The sequence below is a fragment of the Melanostigma gelatinosum genome, assembly GCF_949748355.1.
Source record: "Melanostigma gelatinosum genome assembly, chromosome: 3".
Lineage (NCBI taxonomy): Eukaryota > Metazoa > Chordata > Actinopteri > Perciformes > Zoarcidae > Melanostigma > Melanostigma gelatinosum.
Window position 1 is genome coordinate 5,349,385 of NC_136636.1, and position 20,531 is coordinate 5,369,915.

The 20,531-nt window shown below is 45.9% G+C and overlaps 1 protein-coding gene across 1 annotated transcript in view; it reads right to left on the reverse strand.

The window, feature by feature from the left end:
- cntn6 (contactin 6) overlaps window positions 1-15,375 on the reverse strand; it is a gene marked incomplete at its 5' end in the record, with an annotated part of 35,077 nt that extends 19,702 nt beyond the window's left edge. The window contains 10 exons of the mRNA XM_079265844.1: window positions 3,651-3,801; window positions 4,173-4,302; window positions 4,564-4,706; window positions 7,289-7,473; window positions 7,607-7,709; window positions 8,271-8,474; window positions 10,779-10,874; window positions 12,236-12,411; window positions 12,556-12,679; window positions 15,321-15,375. Of these exons, the coding sequence (XP_079121970.1) occupies window positions 3,651-3,801; window positions 4,173-4,302; window positions 4,564-4,706; window positions 7,289-7,473; window positions 7,607-7,709; window positions 8,271-8,474; window positions 10,779-10,874; window positions 12,236-12,411; window positions 12,556-12,679; window positions 15,321-15,375 (1,367 nt within the window). The remainder of the gene's footprint in view (window positions 1-3,650; window positions 3,802-4,172; window positions 4,303-4,563; window positions 4,707-7,288; window positions 7,474-7,606; window positions 7,710-8,270; window positions 8,475-10,778; window positions 10,875-12,235; window positions 12,412-12,555; window positions 12,680-15,320) is intronic.
- Between the last annotated feature and the right edge of the window lie 5,156 nt (window positions 15,376-20,531).

Consider the following 20,531-nt stretch of genomic DNA (forward strand, 5'->3'; position numbering starts at 1 on the left):
CACATACAGTTGTGTATCTTGATTTCCTACGAACCCACAAATGGTAAAATGAGAAAAACCCAGTCTGTCTGTCAGGAAACATGTGATTCCCCCCCCCCCTTTGTCACGTGCAGGCTCATTAGAATAACCTCCCCCCCCCCAGTGTTTCTTCATAAAGTTCTATCTTATCTTATCTGACGATCTCAATCCTCGGCTTGAGAGCTATCTTTGCAAAGGTGCACCATATATTTCTCAGAATTTTGCAGACTAGGCTTTTTTGGGAGGGGGGGGGGGGGGGGGGGGGTTAAAGAGACAGGTATGAACCTAAAAAATGAGCATGGTATGTTCCTTCTAATGCAATAAACCGCCTTAATATCATTTGTTTCTCATACTCTCTGAGAGAAAGAGCCTCGTCCTTGACTGTCCTGTCGTTGTTCAATTCTTTGCTTTTTTATATGTCGAAAAGATATATAGATATAAAAACTACAATAAGGAGTGCTAGTAGTGCAGTTATTCCTTTGCTCGGTCTGGAGCATCTCGCTGCTCCAGATGGACTGTGGTAGCAGGACAACAAGACGCTGCTCGGAGAGACTTTCCTGAGAAGATCAGTCTGAAACACTGAAAACTGAGGGGGACAACAGGACTTGACTCTGCACAGACAAGTTGGAAAGCATGTAAACATATTCATAAACGAGGCCGATAACGCGCTCCTGTTGTGACCTTTTGGATCGAGTAAATCAAAACAGGAATGCTGCGAGCAGCCGGCGCCGAAATCAAACAGATTGACATCGGGCTCCGCATTGGAATAAAGATGTATTCACTGGAGGCCGCGCTGAGACCCAGAGAGCATGTCTGACACAGGGTGCTTTGCGCTGATTTATTGATAAAAATATTAAAGGCTGAGTGATGGAGGCGCGCTGAGAACGTGACCCGAGGGGGCAATGAGCTGCGAAACAAATAGAAACGCGAAGAACTATCTGCTTTGTGGACAAACTCGGTTTATGTAAGAATTTCTATTCTTGTTCTAAAAATGCGCTGCCTGGGTAATGCACGGGTCATTTCTCTCCCTTTCCTCCACGACCAGCGCATGGAAGAAAACAAACGTGATAACTAATCAATCCCGCTGGTCACATGCTGACGCAGGTCCAGCGAGCTACATCCATGGAAGAAGAAAAGAATGGCCGCACGTATTGATCGGAGCCAAAGCCCAACATAAAAAAAGAAACACAGCAAGAGACGAGCTGCACACTTTGCACTTCATCGGATGCAAAACGCAGCGTGCATAACCGGCATGCAAATTAAAAAACACCAAATTCGAGTCAGCACGTGCCACGGTGTCACACGAGGACATTTAACGGCACTCTGATCAGATCGTCGCGGCGCTCTCTCTCATTTTCTGCAGTCTGCTCCTTGATAGATTGGCTGTCAAAACACTGGGCCGACGTTGTTGGTGTGATCTGAAATTGGGACGTGTAATTGTAAATCAGTTGCTGGGTACATCGGATGGTGGCTTTCATAAAAGAGCGGGCAACTCTTGCAAAGTACAGGAGCGTGAGGTAATCACAATGCACTGGGTAAAAGCCCCTTTTTAACATCCAATCAAAGCCAAATAAAGTCAGAAATGTTCATTTTTGATTATTGCACGTTTCTGATTCACTCACATTGAGGCATCGGAATGAATGAGCATGAACCGTGTTAGCCCCCCCCCCCAAAAAAAAGTGATTGTGGTCCACTCTGCTCTGGACTTCTGCCAGCAAGTTTCAATGGGCGACTCAGGTTTATCTCCCTGTGTTCACAGAGGACTCTGGTGTTGATATATTCCCAACAAAGACTCATCAGAAGTGTTTGCACGAAAGAAAGAACTTCAGTGAGTTGACCTGCACCCCTGGATACAGCTGTTTAAGGCAAAGACTTCTTCCATTTGAAACTCAGCGGAGTTAGCGTTGACGAGGGCCACGATAGACGGGAATCGACCGTTTGTGAAGACCCACCACCTTTCAAGCAGGTCCGTTCCCTCGTGTGTGCAGTTTACATTGATAACAGCGGCAGATTTACCATCAAAACTAAAAGCTTCTTGAATATGAACTCGACGGCTAAAAGACTGAAGCTAAAGCTGCATGTTCTGCGCAAAAAGCCAGCAGCCTGACACGCTGAAGAGCCATGGAGAGGACATTATGCAAATAAAGAAACGGGAGTGCTCTCGTATGGCAGTGTGAAGCTAGTTAGTCCTAGTATTGTAATAAGGAAAATTAAAAGCAGAATCCTGTCAGTTTGAGTACACACTTGTTCACATTTTCTTCCAAGTATCTGTTTAGAGTTTTATTTCCGTCTGGAAGAGAACCTCTGCTCTTCGACTAAATGCTCACAGCTGTGTGACGCGACCCGTTTTAGCGTTAATGCTGATGATTTTCACACAGCGTATTTACAGCCTTGTCCTATTAATACACATGTTCCTCGCTGGTGATCAACATGAGCATTCCAGATGTCAAACTGCATTCATTCGCCTTCACGTGATACTTTTGCTTGGAGGCTATTTTAACAATGAAACTTTCTGTTAAACTTACGTGAAAGAAAGAAAAATCACTTCCCAGCAAGGCTGTCGGAGAAAATAATTGCTGCTTTTAAGTTGATTATGCGGTTTGAGACTGACAAGGCCTTCAGATGGTGATTTACAGAAGAGACAAGCTTTCAACTGCAGTGTGACATGCGGGCGTACTGGACCATGTTTTACAAAGGGAAACACCAGGACACCGACCTTTCGTCCCTCACAAAGTGCTGAACAGGCTAAAGCGATTACATTAACAGTGGGAGCCTTTCCGTCTTGACGCTCTCTAAGAGGGTCAGAACTTCAGTCCCGCAGTGCTGCAAGCAAATTCATGTTGCAAAGCGTTTTTCACCGATTTACTGACTTCTGGTTTGAGTCTCTTTACTTGTCGGACCTTTCTAGCAGCCCCCGAGCCCAGACCCTTGCTTTTCTGAACCTACATCACATTTCCCCCCTCCTTAAATCTTTCACTGAAACATTTAACGAAAGCAGCTCTCACGCTGTGCTCCAACTCCGTTGGTTCTTATTGTGTGTACGACTCTGTTGCAACAACAAGCCGTTTCCTTTAGCTCGTAGCTGCTGCCTCAGACCTTTAAATCATATCACGGTGTGGCCTGTCATGTCGCCCGCGGTGGAGTTTTGCTCAAGGATGCAATAAGTTATTCTTCTCTGTGTTTTATTTTCCACACAGAGAGCGTCCCTTCAGGGTCTCGGTTCTACATCCAGCACTTTGACTGCCTTGAAGAGCTCTGATGTCGTGGGACACTTTGAAGTTTCAAAAAAAAATAGTTTCAAATTGCACTCTTTATCTTGTGCCTCAGACAAACTGATGGCGTAGGAGGTCATGGCCTCGTTCTTAGATCTAGTAAAAAAAATAAAAAATAAGGGCTTCAGACAAAACTACCACTGTCAACAGAAAACCAACATCTTTTTCTACATGAGGAATAAGGTCTGTCTCTGCCTCGGACCGAACAAGGCTGCGTTCTGCATCGCTGACTTCCCCCCGAGTCCCCTTTGAGCAGAGGCATAAATTACAATGAGCGCTCGAGATGAAAACCACCACGTGAGCAAACCCTCTAACAGATGCCACGAGGAAGCATGAGCAGCGGTGCATGCGATATCCTACCTCTCTCTGTCCTTCAGGAGTTCGCCCCCTCTCCACCAGGAGACGGTGGCCCTCGGGGAGGCGTGGGGGCGGCACTCCAAGACCACCTCGCCCCCCCTCTGGATCACGGTGGACTTCTTCACGGGCCGCCGGGTGAAGTCCGGCGGTGAGGCTGAGGAGCAAACCGGCGTTAAGGTCCATTTGTTTCGCTTTGCGGAGGGCGCAACAGCCGCGCAACAGCCGCGCAACAGCCGCGCAACAGCCGCGCAACAGCCGCGCAACAGCCGCGATGTCAAGTGCATCACAAGCAATTACGGCAATTTTATTTGGCCGCCACACTGGCTTACTGTATGAGAGAATTATGGAAATGAAAGAGAGGGGGGGCTATGGCTCAGCGGGGAGCTGCTTCTGCCTCTTATCATTTATTTATTCCAGATAGGAAGCATTTTCATTGCCCTGACAACACAATGCACATGCAGTGTATCTCTGCCTCGCCTCTGGTTCAATTCGTTGTAAATAATACAGGGCGAGCAAACTGCTTACCTACAACCTTGAGCTCAGCGCTGGCATACACGGCTCCGTGTTCACTCTCTGCCACGCACTGATACATCCCAGAGTCCAACAGACTGATCCTGGAAATGGTCATTCGACCCGCTTCCACGTGGATCCTGCCCTGCAAACCAGGCCAGCTGATTCATGTTTGTCCACATCTTTCACTGATTTATGTCCATTTCATTTTCTCTTTCGCGAGACGAGTGCAAGCTTGTGGATCGTCCTTTGCCTTCGAGGTAAGATTTGTTTCTGAATTACCTCCAAAGGACTATTATTTTGAGAGAATTGATTTTTATTTGTGTGTGTGTGTGTGTGTAACATCACAATGAGGTTCTCACATTGTCTAACAAATGTCAAACCTCAGCTTGACTTGGTGTCTTACCTCTGCTGTTAGTGGCTGGCCGTTCTTCAGCCATTTGTACGTGGGCCTCGGTTTACCCATGGCTTTACATTCCCACTGCAGATTAGCATCGATGGCCATGTGAGCGTCTTTCAGTGTCTGGACCCAGTGCAGATGTTCAGCATCTGTGGGAAATGCCGCAATTAAATTGCAGAGGGAACAGATGAGTATAATGATCATTATAATGGTATATTAATGCACTGTGCAGCTAAATAACTGCATGATTGCATTATTTCTTTCCCAAAAGGGCAGAATGAACAGTGTGGAGCAGCTTTTTTTTTCAAACATTTAGAGCTTGTTCGCTCTAAATGTGGAGTAAATTGCTGTCTTATTTTGACTGCTGGGGTGGTTTTGGGGTCTGATTCACAAATCTGAAACATGGCGTATTTGCACTCCGTGTTTCATCCAATTTGCTCTCGCAATCTGCGTGCATTTAGCTCCTGCTTCCACTGGGGCAGCAGCTCATTACGCAGTCAGTGCACGGGACTGGCCTGCAGGCACATTGTGCAGTCGGTGCAGTTCATGGATTGGAGATCACCGAGAGTGAAAATGTATTATGCTGCAAATACTACAATAACATAAAGCAACAGGATGTCAGGATGTCATCTGTTGGTGTTGCAGTTCGACACTAATTCTGTTACTCATTAATTCAATTGAAAGATTCCTTTATGTCGGCCTCTGTGCGATATTAAAGCAACGGTGTCAATAAACAAAAAAAAGACAACAGAAAATATAGCTCATACAAAAATACAGCTGACACAACACCTGCAATCAGAGGTGAGAAAGAGAGAGCTCACTTCTGCGAGTTTCTCTTTCCCACCACGACCTCATCTCTTCAGTACTCTGTTTACTTCAGTTTATTACCCTTCAGAAGTGACTGATTTCCAAATCCACTCAACAAGTAACTCCCTCTGCCCGTTGCATGACCGGACCTTGAATGCAGAGACTAGACATGAAGAGTCCCGACAATGTGAGCTCTGAATGTGTAAATAAAGGCACAGGGCACAACGTTCAGTCAGAATCAGTGAGGCAATCTCAGAACCTCGGCCTTTTCTTCCTCTCCACACAGAACTGCTCAAACGTGACTGTTCAACGCTTCCGATACCAAAAGCTTGTCCAGATATCTGTTTATATACACGGGTGGCACACATGTAAACACAAGGTGTTATAAAGAATGAGCTGTCATACATCACCATGTTGTCATCCAATCATCCGATACAAACAACCCTATGAAAGCAGCGCTCTCTCCACCACGACAACCGACCTAAAATCTAAGAATATCAAAACTTTTTGGACAAATTATCCTGAAGGAGGATAAACGAGCACATCACCTACTGGCAGTTTTCAGTCAAGCTGGAAGAAGCTTTCTGAATACTGCTCTGTTCCGCATTTATTTCCATCATTTATCAGGTTTTACCTGAGAGGATTACCTTTAGAAAGACAGCTGAGGAGACTTCTAATGAGTCACAGCTCCATTTAAGGACGTTCTGACGAGATAAAGGGGTTTAAAATACGATGCACAGTAGGAAAGTGTATTGTTCCTCTATTGTACTTCTAGACTTGGTAGTATAGATTTTACAAACTAGTACTGTACTTTGTTTCATGTATATGCACATGTATGTAATGTTACTAGTATTGCAATGATTGCCTCTGTAACATACCTTCTTTTGAATGAAACGAACACATTGGAATTGTAGTAATTATTTTTCTATCGACACCCAGGAAGAGGAGCCGTTGCCCCGGTAACAGCTGGTGGGGATCCAAATAAATACACCGAAAATCAATCGTGGTATAATGACGGACTGAGAGAGAAACTTCGACAGCCACGCCCAATCAATAATCACGTTCGCACAATATCTGAGTGAGGTTCGGGGGATGAGGCTGTAATCTGCAGCGGGCTGGACTTTTGTAACGGCCTCTTCTCACAGAACCGTTCAGCTCCTTCAGAACCGCGGAGTCCTGACAGAAGAGAAAAGACGAGTCGTGAAACAGAGTTTGAATCACAGTTGCTCGTCGATAGATCGCTCACTTGTTTAGGACCTCCACACATCTCCTGTGGATCCCAGTGAACCGTGGAGAAGCAGCATTTAGTGACTTTGCAAAGTCAACAAAAGATTTGGTCCGACTTTAAATGCTTCTTTTTTTCAACCTTGCATTTCTTGATCGTTTGATTTAGTTTTTTACATTTTTCTAATTGGATTTCTATCTTTTGAATTTGTTGGTTCATGTCGTGGCTTATGTCTTTTTGAATGGATTAATTAAAGCACCTTGAATTGCATTTGTGCGTGAAATGTGCGACACGAATTAACCGGCCCTGGCGCGCCTCACTTTGTGTCAACAGCCACTCACGCCTTCGCGTTTGCCGCCTTAGAATCAAAACAGCTGGTATGCTAATTATATGTTAAACCAAAAATGTACAGACGGATATAATATCGATCCGTTTCCAGCTCCTCATTAACGCGTTCAGCCGACGGGACCAGCGGAGACTCACTGATCCGTCTGCCTGTAGAAGACAGTCGGGACTCATTTCAAGGCTTGCGGTTCGACCGCCGGTAGATTCTATCCCGACGTATTGAGTAATCTCATTTCCAACCTCAAGCTGCTGGTTAAAATAAAAGTACAAGGACGGAGGAAAAAAAGACAAAAAATATCGATATTAGCAGTGATCTCCTTGAAACAAGCAAGCAAAGGTGCACACGGCTCTTACTGTGGAATATGAGTTGCCCTCTGGCAACATTTCGTCCTCTGGTGTTCGCGGCCACACACTCGTACACACCGGCGTCCTCCGGGCGAAAGTATGGGATTTCCAGAACCCCGCTAGAGTGGTTGATTTTAATCTTGCCAGGGAGTGGGTTTCCATCCGCTCTTCTCCAAGAGATGGAAGGCACGGGGCTGCAGTGGGCACACGCACAGAACGGTCACGCTGGCCACATGCTTCCTGCTCGCGCTGACCAGAAGTAAAGGATGTCTGCACACTTCATGAATTTGACAATGTGAGCGTGGTTCCGTGTTTCTCGGCACTTACTTTCCCAAGGCGAAGCATTCCAGCTTCACCGATGATCCTTTAGAGACCCGGAGGGTGTCGGGAAACTGAACCTCGATCTTTGGCTCGTATTCACCCATCACTGCTGCGTGGAGGATAAAAGAGGATCACATCGGTCCAAACACAACAGAACACGGACATGCCGTTCCCTGTAATTCATATTGGATGTAAGAGCCGCGGCGCGGGTGACACTGGCAGGGGAGCGAAGCCGTACACACCAGCGTGTGGCTCAGCGGATGGATGAGTTTGGATTACATATCTTTCTTCAGCTCGAATCTGAAGTGGTACACATAAACGGTCCTGATGGGGGTTTAGTATGTGTGGCAAGCTCCTCGCTGTGTGTGTGTGTGTGTGCCTGCATGCATTTTTGTCAGCGCAGACTACATTTCTGGTTGTGTAAATATGTGCCTTCATGCAGATAGACGGGGCTTCCTGGAATATACACAACCCCTGTACAGTTCAGAGGCTTTGGGATGGTGCGGAAGAACAAAAGCAAAAACAGAGTCACGCTCAAGACAAGCCATTTATCTCCCCGGCTTGCCCCCCTCCCTCCTCCCTCCATCCCCACCCACCCCGTCCGACAGCGGGCGTCAGTTCAGTGCCCAAGATAACCAGGAGGCAGCGGAGGCGAACTGAGGGTGCTTACCGTCTCTCCGCACCACCACGGGGGTTGGAGAGCTGAACACTGTGGTGTTGGTCATCATGTTTCTCACCGCACACGTGTAGTTGCCCGCGTCCGAGGCTTCAACTTTGGCGATGTACAAGTTGCCCGTCCTCTGAGAGATAAAACGCCGGGCGTCCTGGTGCAGGAAGCTCCGCTGGCCGTTGAAACTCCATGAATATTTGATCTCTGAAAAAGACAGAAGGTGAATCGAGGAACAGATGCACCTTCCTGTGACATTCCTAAAATGGCATTAGAAGCTGCATGGGAAGGGATCTCTTCACAAATAAATGATGAGATATTTTATTTCTCGGCCAAAAACAAAGATATAAGATGACATCACAGAATAAGGCTGGGCATGTTTACTCTACATGAAAATACTCCACAATAAATGGACTGGTTACTTATGTTTGAATAACATTTGAAAAATAAATTGCAGTGCTCAGCTGTTTTTGAAAATGACTTTGTTTTCACAGAAATAAAGGATATATTTGTCAGCTATTTTTCAAGACAGGAAGTATGAATTTGCTCGGGACGGAGTCTGGAAGTCGAAAAGCACTGAGAGAAGCATCGAGGCCGAGTTCAGACAGACTGTGTGAAACACTGCAGCCCCCTCACCCTGTTGAATGGGACCGCTGTGTTCAGGTGTGGACCCGCAGGGGTACATTCACAGTGGATTCCTTTTTTGATGTGAACAATGAAATGCTGCTGTTGTTTCTGCAATGTGATTCAGTTGTTGTTTTTTAGTATTATAAACAGCTTTGGCTTTTATCGTATCCGCCTTTAAACTCATGGAGCTATTAATCAAGCCAGCGTTCCTGGATTGCATTTCATTGCGTCACTGGTACCTGAAACAACACGCTTTGGTCTTTGCATATGATTTTTCAACAATAACAAAAAGCAGAGAATAACTGGTTTGGTATCACAGTAAATTCACGCAAATATGGAATTGGTCACAAGGTCACATGTGTGCTGTATTACTTTGTCACATTCTGGAGTAAAGATGTTGCAGACAGTATGTTTCTTTTGTCCATCTCCAACTCTTGTCCCACAGATTAAAGAGGAGGATTCATGGCAAAAATAAAGAATGGAAAGGACTGATGAGAAGGCCAATGTAGCAGTGTAAAACACACACACACACACACACACACACACACACACACACACACACACACACACACACACACACACACACACACACACACACACACACACACACACACACACACACACACACACACACACACACACAGAGAAAGAGAGAGGGGCAGAGATGTCTGCAGGGGCCCGCAGAGTGAACTTGGCTATTAGCCCAGCCCTCCTGTATCAGACACATGGCATTCTGCTGTCAGCCCTTTTGACTGGGCAGACGGTAAGAAGTCCCACTCGCTTCCTTGAGGGAAAACAGTGAATTAAAATCATTACGGGGGGAAGTCAGGGGCAGAAACTGACGGACCTTTCATGATTAGGAACTATCAGAGACTGGGTCTGTTTAAGAGCTAGCAGTCTCACAGCAACAGAGGACTTGCAGGCACATGATCTCATGTCCTCTCTGCACGGCTCCTCTTTAGACCACTTACCTATTGATTGCCCAGAGACGCTTTGCATGATCCCTCTTTTACCAAGGTGCATCACTGTGTGCTCCTCGAGTGGCGCAATCAACAAGCATTAAGGAAGCTTTTGACATCATGTGGCAGCAAACCCCCCCCCAAAAAAAACCATTTTTCAATTTTAAAACACCTCAAGCTAGCATTATCGTGTAGCGCAAATCCCATCACATGTGTAACAATGCTGTGTGTAAGAGGCAAAATGAAGAGATGGAGGCTTTGGAAAGGGGGAGGAGAGTGGAGGCTGGAGGACAAATTGTTAAAGTGTGGATTCCCGCGTGGCCGTAGGATTCAGCTGACAACAGAGAGCGGAGAAAAGGCTGCAACGCTGGCGTGAAATTGTGCTGGTGGGCACCGACCGGATGGCTGCAGGAGTGCGGACCACTTTGAGGGTCTGCTAATCAGCAGCGCACAGACATGTGAGCCGACTCGCCGCTGCGCCACGAGGATAAACGCTTCCCCGGCCACAGCGGCCACCGGCAGACTTCATTACCCGCAGATAACCTGCCCACATATGAGAAGAAAAAACAAAAGAGACAGTTGGGGGAAGTGGAGCGCTGGAGACTCGATAGATGACAGCGTGGTCACAGAGCATATGGGCTAGAAAAGTGAGAAGTACCAGGCTGTGAACTATCGATGTGAAGGCACGGGTTCGGGCAGGTAGAGCGGTGGCTGAGCATGGAAGAGAAGGAAAAAGTCTGACAGATAAGGAGAAAACAGTGTGTCAGAGTTGGAGAGCAAGAGCAGCAAAAAGAGAAGGTGGGAAGGTATAACAAAGAAAAAACAAAAGAGACACGGCAGTGTTACAGGGAGGAACAATAAATACTGCTGAGGCAAGCAGGAGTGCGAGACCGCGGCAGACAATGCAGAAGAGTTAGCGCTGTACCTCCGTAATGGGGTGGAGGGCCGCAGAGCAGAACCACGGCTTGACCCTCTCTCACCGACACCGTGTTCCTCGACTTCCTGCTGAAGTTCCGCAGAACTGTTGAATGTGAAACGAGAAAAAATAAATAAATAAATAGACAACCTTTCAGTGTTTGACAGCTGGAATGACTTGAGGACAAGGAAAAGGGCAGTTCAGTCTGCAGCGTCACTTCGCTGGTTAATATCGCAGCACGAGCTGGAGATCTGGTCCAGGGTGCACCAAAGCGCCCCTCGCCAATCGAGCTTGAGAGATTACTTGCGCCTTTAATTAAATGCTGCCGTGCGGCGTGAGAGAACAAACGGCATATCAATCCCAAAGTCTTATAAATACCAGACGAGTCCCAGCAGGGATCCTTCAAATATCAGCAGTGGTCAAATCAGATAAAAGAATCAAGACATAGCGGCTCTCATTCCTTCAGACCAGTGCGATTGACATTCAATCCGAGACGGCGCTCTGTGATACGAGGGCGGGATCGGAGAGAATAAACGGTTGACAATGAGACAATTATGACATGTGACAATCAAAACTACTTTTGTGCCCTTTAAACACAGAGCCCCTCCCCACGCCCGGCGTGACGCAGTGACAATTTGGGATCCCTGTGGAGCGTTCTCCTCAGAGGGAGCTTTTTGTTGTTGTGTGGATGTGCAGCGTTTTAAATATGAATACGGAACAACAAATATACTTTGTGGACGTCTCACCGAGATACCAAACCAGCACAGTCAAGGAATAAGCTCAGTGTGCCAGTCTGTTACCACTGTTACTACTAAAATCTGATGTCAAACAAACAAAAAAAACAATCATACAATAAAAAGCCAACACTATTAATGCATCTTAGCATGCTAATACTCCTATTCTTTCCCATTAAGAGTGTGTCGTCAGCATGTTAATGTGCAATGTTCGACCAAAATACGTACCCAGACACATTTGGGGTTTCCTGCCGTGAAATATTTGATAAGTGGAAAATGTTTCTGTTGTAAATGTTTGCATTGCGACAACTGAGGCGGCGGCTTGCAGCTCACGGTGATAACGGCAAACCAAGGTAAAAGTGCTGACAGAGCGTACAGCGTGAACCTGGAGGGGTCGACCGGAGGCGGGATGCCACACTTCGGCAGCGATACCATCGGTCGGGATGACGCTATCAGCTGCGTGGCGGTCACTCACATGCACTAAAGACACACACGGCCTGCCCAGCTATGTCAACAACGGAAGGAGAAACTCAGATAACAACACACACAGAGGGAGAGCGACTACATTCTCTGCTCGGGTAGACTTTACTGCACTATATCTTGACGTAGCAAACAGCCGTTTGCTCCTGTGGATCCCGTATATATCGCACCTTCAATATTGTCATTCTAAAAAGCGAGGTTTCATGTCAGTAACAGAATGTACAGGAAATACAAAAATCAGACTCTACTCACAAGCAAACTGGACTTTCGCTTCCCTGCTGACAACGGTCCCGAAAGTGTTGTTGGCGATGCACTGATACACTCCTCCATGATCGATGACATGGGGATTATTGATCGACAGGTTCCCCTCCACAAGGCTGTAGTTAGGATCTGACTGTGTGTTTATTTCACTCCCATCCACTATCCACCTGTAGAGAAACACCAAGAGGTTTCCGAGGTCTGCTAATTCCTCCTCATCTTCGTGAAAATAAATCCATACAGTCACACCGGCTGGCATGATAAACACTGTAGTCTCATGTAATAGACAGTCAAAGTGCGGTAAAAGCACTTACCTATAATGCGGAGGTGGGTTTCCCTTTGCTTTGCAATTAATAAACACCTGCTTATCATCAGCGCTCAGGGGGAAAATACTGTCACTCGGCTCCTGGGTGAAGACAGGACCGTGGCGCGTGTTATCTGTGGGGGGAAAAGAAGCGCATTAGCCGTACGACAATACGGTACTCAGCATGTGACACTGAATTAATGCAAAAATAATTCACTCGGTGCTCAAAAAACTGTCTTTGACCTCTACACCCAAATAATTAGCTGCCAACATGGCTCTTCTGCGTTTCATAAACCCTCTTGTGCACATGTCACGAGGCAGATAATGCACTGCGATGATAAGCCTGTCCTGTACTGGCACACTTCAACACAAGCGAGCCGTGGCGTTTGCTGTGATCGTTCACGATCGGGGAACTTATTCAGAGAAGTCATTTGCTCAGTGTAAACACAGTGCTGTTACAGGACAAGGCAAATAGAAGCAACTTTGACTCATTGATTCATTTTGAAGCCAATGAATTAGTATTGCTAAGCCTTTATACACGGACCATTTTCAGTCTAGTTTAATGTTACTTAGCATTTGAAAAAAACAAAACAAGTGTTCCCGTCTTCTCATTTCTAGCTGTTTAGCTTTCTAACTGTTGCTAGCAGACGACATCAGCTGCAGCTACATGGCTAATTAAACATTTCCCGTCATCGGAATAGTACTCAGTCAATGATGTGCTCCCTTCTTGGGTTAGGTTACAACTCTAGTTAGCCAGAAATGCTAACCGTTGCAGCTAATGTCAGAGCAGACAAACACACTTTTAATCGACTCTTCTGCTCGTGTGTTTTTACTTTTTTGAGAGACGGAGAGATAAAAGGTCACCGCTCTCCGAGTCTGACTCACCGGTTGTGGACTGATTGTGGCTATATCAGCGGCTGTGTTTATCTCACGCAAATGTCACTTACTTCTGGTGTTAAGTGTTTCTAAAAGGTGCTTTAAGTGGGAGCGACAGCCGGCACTCTTTATTCAAACTCACACTTCGGATCCGGCTCACTGTGTGAACTCAAACGTACATGCACAGAACCAAAACACAGGCAGAACGCTCGAGCTGTGACACATGCCAAGAGCAATTAGAAACATTGTCAAGTAACCCAGCTGGCTTGTTTGTGGGTCTGCTCGGTCGAGCTTGTTGTCTTGGTAAGTTTCATCCAAGCGATCAATACACGGGAGTAATTAACCAATGTAGCACTAATTACTCCCATGAAATCTAACATTTCTTCAATGGACGCGCACTCACACACTGGTGTCCACCCCCCCCCCCCCCCCCCTCTGAGCCCTCTGAGCCCCTCGCCGGCGTTGCTCCTGCAAAAAATGGTTCATTTGTCTTTTGCCGCACTTCTTTTCGTCTCTAACCTTGACGAGGACAAAGAGCGCTCCCTCCCGTATCATCATCGCCATCATCATCATCCTAATGAGAGTGGGAGTCTTTGCTTCAGGTAAGGGCCCCGTTTCCCCCGGCCTCTGAGGGAAGCGCTTCATTTCTTTATTTTTTTTACCCTGGTTGCGATGTCCTTTTAAATTAAACAAATTAATGAGCCTTAAATAGCCGGGCTATTTCACCAGGGAAATGATCGGGTGCTTCTGTGTGTATGCAGGAGAACAGGCCTGCCCTGTAAACACACCGACTGCACTGACCGCTAGCATACACACACACACACACACACACACACATACACGTGTACAAATTAACACTGAATTAGTTTTCATGCGAGTGCATGCAAATTTGAGCTCACTGGGTATGTATGTGGTGAGGCGCATGCTGCTATTTGCATATCCCTTCATTCTTCTCTCTCGTGTGTGCAGGCTGCATAGATATACCGCAGTGAAACTGTTGACTTGAGACGAGATGGTGAATCAATGGAAACGGCAGCATAAATAACAAAACAACAAACTCCACTCCATGAGCTGTATACATTTAAATGTATTTCCCTGAAGAATAAACGGTTGGCTTAAGATCAGCATACACGGCGTATCCATCATACGTCGACATTAAATCTCACTCGGCCGTCCAGGGCTGCGCGGGTTACCGTATCCAGACGTTAAGTGAACTCCTCAGCTGTAGCTCACACAGGTATTAGGGAGCAGAAAGCTACCGTTGCTCTGCTTTCCTCTCAGCGGAGACGAGCGCCTCGGCACACGGCGGAATCTATGTTGCTGAGAACGGCGTACGGAATACATTAGCGCTGAAGAAAAGGGCATGTGTTGGATTTTCTTTTTTATGGTGCTTACCACATTTCATGTAAGTGGCAGCAGTTGGACATAAAGCGGGGAAATTGCATAATAAAACAGGGAGGCGTAAAAAAAAAAAAAAAGACCAGAGAGTGTGAGCGCTCGTACGGTCTCTCTTCAAATGTAAATCCGACAGTGAGTCACGTTTATCAGAGAGGGATCTAAAGAGAACATGTTCAACTGTGGCTGCCGTTAAAGATTAAGATACAAATGTAACTACAACAGTCAATCTTTAGAGCACAAGGCACTGTCACTTAATCCTGAGACGACTTCATCCCTCCATTGAAAACTACACCAGTAAAGTCAAACCTCTGCCATGTTTTTGCCATGTTTGCACATTTTTTATAAAAACTTTGCCCGTCTACAAAAGCTAAACGCCTTCTGAGACCACCGCTCCCTTTCAAATGAAATTAACCTGCATGGGAACGAGGCGAACCCTCCCTGTAGGGAGATGCATGCATATCAGGTGTGTGTGTGTGAAGGCGGATCTACTTGGCGTCTCACCAGCCAGGCACTCTTTGAGTGACAGAAGGATTAGCAGTTCCCATGGCAACAGCATCTTCAATTTCCAAGGTCAAAGATTCTCCTTCTTCCCATCCAGTCCAGGAGAGCGGAGGATATTTCCTGGGCAGACGCTGCTCTGTTTGGCTCTGGAAGGAGAGAAAAAACAGGATGGCATACGAGCGTGAGGAGATGCCATCTACAACAAGACTTCTTGAAAAGAAGAAAAGAAGAAAACAAGCTGGAAATCGTTGAGCCATTAACAATTCATTCAACCAAATAAGCCGAGCCAAGATCCGGTGCCGAAGGGCCAGCTAGCAGCTGATACCAAGGAGCTGATATTTAGTGTACACACACCGCTGCTACGCTATCTCCTCGTGGCAAGTCAAGCATTCAAAAAAATAAATAAAAAAGGAAAAAATGTGGCTCGCAGCAGCAGATGAGCAGCGCTGCCTGCCAGCGGTAATGCTACGCTAACTGTTCAACATATTTACTCCGGTAAAATGTGTATCAATGTACAGCATATATCACAGGGAATGCTAATGAATGTAGACAGACTGAACTGAAGGAGAGATACAAAATAAAGATCCCTCTGTGGGCAAATCAGTCAACCCACTTAAAAAACACATGTTAACAGAAAGCCCATCTCCCACGGACCACGATGCCAGGAACTCTTACCATCGATTCACAACTACAGAATGAAAGCTTTGATAATTTGGCCAACCTTGTTGAAAGCAATTATAGGTAAGACAATGCAGCTCATGCTGTTTCGGTTGCAGTCTGTAGGCAGACACATCGGGGTGTTGGGATATTACTTCTGAGCCCATTGTTCACCGCTTCTAAAAATCGTTGAACCCACAGAGAACAATCAGCTCTGAGGAGAGTGAATATTGGAGGCAGGACCATGTGCTGCTTCACGTAGCAGCAGTCTGATATCTTGCTATCGTCTCGTATGTTGTTGCTGTATGTGTATTCAGTACAGGATGTTCTGGTACGTGGTTCTGGTAAACCCTGAGAAACCAAATTATTACTGTTGCGTTCACCCAGACAGACTCACTTTGCCCCAAGGGTCACTTCAGCAAAATGTCAGGAGGCAAATTAATTCAGCAACATAAATTATATTTGATAAAATTAATCGACACTCTTTTAATTCGTACTGCTACTATTTACTAAATGAATCAAGTTGGCACAAGGAGTGACACTTGACATTGGTCATTAAATTGCCTGTTTTCAACCTTTCGACGTTGGCATTTCGGCGGTTGGCATTTCGGCTGTCGATTTTGGATTTTGGGCGTCACCAGCTTGGTTTTTTGTTCAACTAGAAGTGACACAGGAGGGTGGAGCCAAGTACAACGGTAGGATCTTTTTAGGCAACCAAAAATGTGACAATTAACTTTCATGAACTGAAAACACACAGACAACAGATAACGCCAAGGTAGCGACCTGTCAATCAAAAGGTAGCCCCGCCCTAAAGCATACCCTGCCTTATGGTCTGTTTGACTCGAAATGGACCATAACGTACTAAATGAACACCTTGCTGTATTGTAGAAGACTTGAAACTAGAGATTGAGACCATAAACTCATGTTTACAATGTTTACTGAGGTAATAAATCAAGAGAGAAGTAGAGTCATTTTCTCATAGACTTCTATACAACCAGAGGAGTCGCCCCCTGGTGGTCAGTAGAGAGAATGCAGGTTTAAGGCACTTCAGCACTGGCTTCACTTTTCAGACCCGCAGGTTTCCGACTGGTTTATCGTGTTTATCTGCTTTATGGGATGTTGACATGAAAAGTGAACGCACGGTCGGAGTCTCTGTTCATGCCCTTATGAATGCATAATCAATGTTTGTTCTGCATATTAATTATGAACAAATGAATAAACATTAAATGCCACAAAATGTGTGGCAAAATGTGAAAATAATGACAATTATTTCGATGAGAACAGCTGATTGCACCCACATAAAAAAATGAACGAGTATTTATACGTATAGCTCTCACAGAGAAGAACACACAATGTTCAAAATAAAATACAAAAAAGTCTTTTTTACAGCATTTCTTCTTTCTTTTCTGTATGTTGCCGACTGATGAATGCAACAAAACAGGAAGAATCACCGCTCGTGAAGGGATGGAGAAGAAGCAGCGGCCGTATAGAAGGCGAAGTAGATTCATTCTGCTCTCCATTATTTATTCTAAGGGAGCACAATGCTGATCACTCAAGCTTCATCTCGTCAGTCATCATTATCGATTTGGTTTCCACTTTTTTTTTTCCACCCCAAGCTTCTGCCTCTTTGTTAGTCATCCGGCCCACAATCCTGTCATAAGTCTCAATCAAATATGGCGGCATGGATCAATAACGGGAGATATGGTTGATGGCTTTCCTTATGAGACTCACTGTGTTGATATATCGGCTCGTTCTGGAGAAACTTTATCCGTGTAACAAGAGTCAACAGCATTATTTTGATGATGAGCGATGCAATGCTCTTTCAATAAACGGTTCATTGATTAAGACGCTGGATGAATAGGCGTGAAGTGAATCACACAAAGCTGCTGTTACACGGTTAAATGCATGCTTTTTGGAGTTTTTCCAGCCTCTCAGAAACTTTCAAATCAATGCGAAATGTTTTTCCAGACATTCCGTCAAAGCGGCATTTCTACGATCGATGCCGTTATAGGCCGGCACCTGTAAGTAATTCCAAATCAATATGTTTTCATATTCAGACGCGCTCGCCAAGAGCCGTGTGAGCCGAGGAACTCAGAACGATTCAAATCAGACCCGGAGATGAAAACACGAGAAAACCTGCATCTTTAAAGCGGGATCAGCCACTTTATCAGCGGACACGTGTGGAAGAGAACGATCTTCTTCGCATTGATCAGACCGAGCTGAGAAGTGTCGTGGCTGTTTTTGAGGCTGAATTGAAATGATTTAGGAGCTCGTGTTGAGTAGTGTTTACTCCTCCCTAAAGCACGGGGGCGGATCTCCATCGCACTATTTGACGTATAACTTCGAGGTAATGTCGACATTAACGCCCACATAATTCATTCACGCAAGTGAATCCGAGACGGATCATTTGCCGATACGAGGACGCTCGATGAGGAATTACAGCCATTGGTATTTAGTGGATTGAGAGGATACGGGAACCATTACAGCCCACTGCAGAGGTTGTCTAACAAGCCCCCCAGCAGCCTGGAGTCATTAGTCGACCCGCTCTGCCCAGTGATCAATGGTAATCTACGTTCGCTGTAGTCAGCCGTCCGCTCTCACTTTCGAGCTGATCAACTTCATTTCGCCGGCTCGCGAACGCACTCGTTTGTCATTCAAAGTCAGACACGAGGAGCCTGATTGCATTCAGCCATAGACATTAGCTATTATGCATATTGTGTGCAAAATGCAGAGGCCACAATCCCGTAAGGTGTATCAGCGAGGGAGCCGGCGCCACGTTCCCAGCACAACTCTGTTTTAATGATGCATGGGCATCCGTGGCATCCTTTGGGGAGGATGTGTTTCTTGGTCACAGTCCAGAAATTTAAAGTAGTTGCTTGTGATCCCCATGATTCATTTATACACCATAGAAAAAAGAAAAAAATACAACGGTAATAATTCTTGTGGTCGCAGGTGTTGGAAATACCAAACGGGATGAGGCCAAGCTGATGGTGCCTGCGAGGGAAACTATCTGTCAGGGATAATCCCTAATACTGTAACACCTCCCCGCCAGATAATGTGCTTCCCCTGATGAATGTATGTATCCAGAGTGAAGTATTGCCCGGTTTAATGGTCAGCGATGATGAGCTTTCCACTCTGGAATAGCCAAACTGGGTCCTGTGAACTCTGGTGAGCCGAGTTCCACATCATCACACTCTGTGTAATTCGCTGAACATGTGACTCCAGAAATTAACTTGTGAAAGGAAAGGCTTTTGTTATTTCCCTTCTTTTTTTGGGGGGGGGGGGGGGGGGGGCATGCCAATCTGCATGAACACATCAACCTAACGCCATTGCGGCTTTGAGCCCACCCACCCCAACAACAGCCTGAAAACATAGAGCTTTATACGTATACTTGTTCAATAAACCGACGCTCTTATTACAATGTATGGGGCTCAAGTCTCAGCAGAGTGCCAGGCTGTGTAAACATCCAGAAAAGCCTCCTGATCTCACATCTTTAATCCAGTCAGCCTCGAGGGAGCATGAGCGGCGCTGCAGCTGGGGAAGCTAACCGTCAGTCATGGTGCAAGTGTATATTATGACTCATTGACTCAGCGCTGGAGGAGAATATTGAAAGCCAACATCCTGTCAATCCAATAGAGGCTCCGCAAACACAACCGTACATGCAGTTTGGGCGTGGAAATGAATACTTGCGAATGCTCAAAGTGAGAAGACACAGAGAACCTGAGCAGCTTCTGAGTTGGATCATTTGCTCTTCAGTTTTCAGATCATGGATGGATCATATAGCGTGTGTCTTTGTTTTCAGCAGCTAAGACTAAAAGCACACTGCATTACCGAAGCCACACTCTGACGCTGTACAGGGACGGTGCCCGACTGTCACTGTGTCAGCGCGGAGGGAACACAGAAAGGGCGCATGACATGAGTGCATGTGTTGAATCTCAGATTCTGGTGAATCATGTCCTCAGAGATTGCTGGAGACGTCTGGAATACGATGCTAAGCCTGCTGCTCCTGCGACCCCCCTCTCTGTATAATGAATGTTAAAGCAGTCTGTCAATGGCAAATAGACTGTAGGCTACTTGTATTGTGTACTTTTCTAGTCCTCCGACCACTCTACAAGTCATCATTCACCCATTCATACACTGATGGCAGGGGCTACCATGCAAGGTGCCATCAGCCCATCCGGCCTCTAACTAACATGCAACTGTCGCACTCTGTCGGCACAGCTACGGGAGCAACTTGGGCTAAAGTGTCTTGCCCAAGGACACATCGACATGGACTAGCGGAGCCGGGGATCAAACCACCGATCCTCTGGTTGACGTGACGCGGTCCATCCGAGCTTGCAAAGTGAACCGATGTGGTTCTTTCGCAAACTTGCCACTGTATAAAAAAAGAAAATCACAAATTTGTGAGGTTTTTCTGCCTCGTAAATTCACGACTTTAATCTTGGACCAGCGTGGTTATTTATTTTTTTATACCTAAAATGGCCCTCATAGAATTTCATAATGTCTTGCTTTATTTATTTAATGTTGAACAAGTCGGGGTTCCATATACCTGTA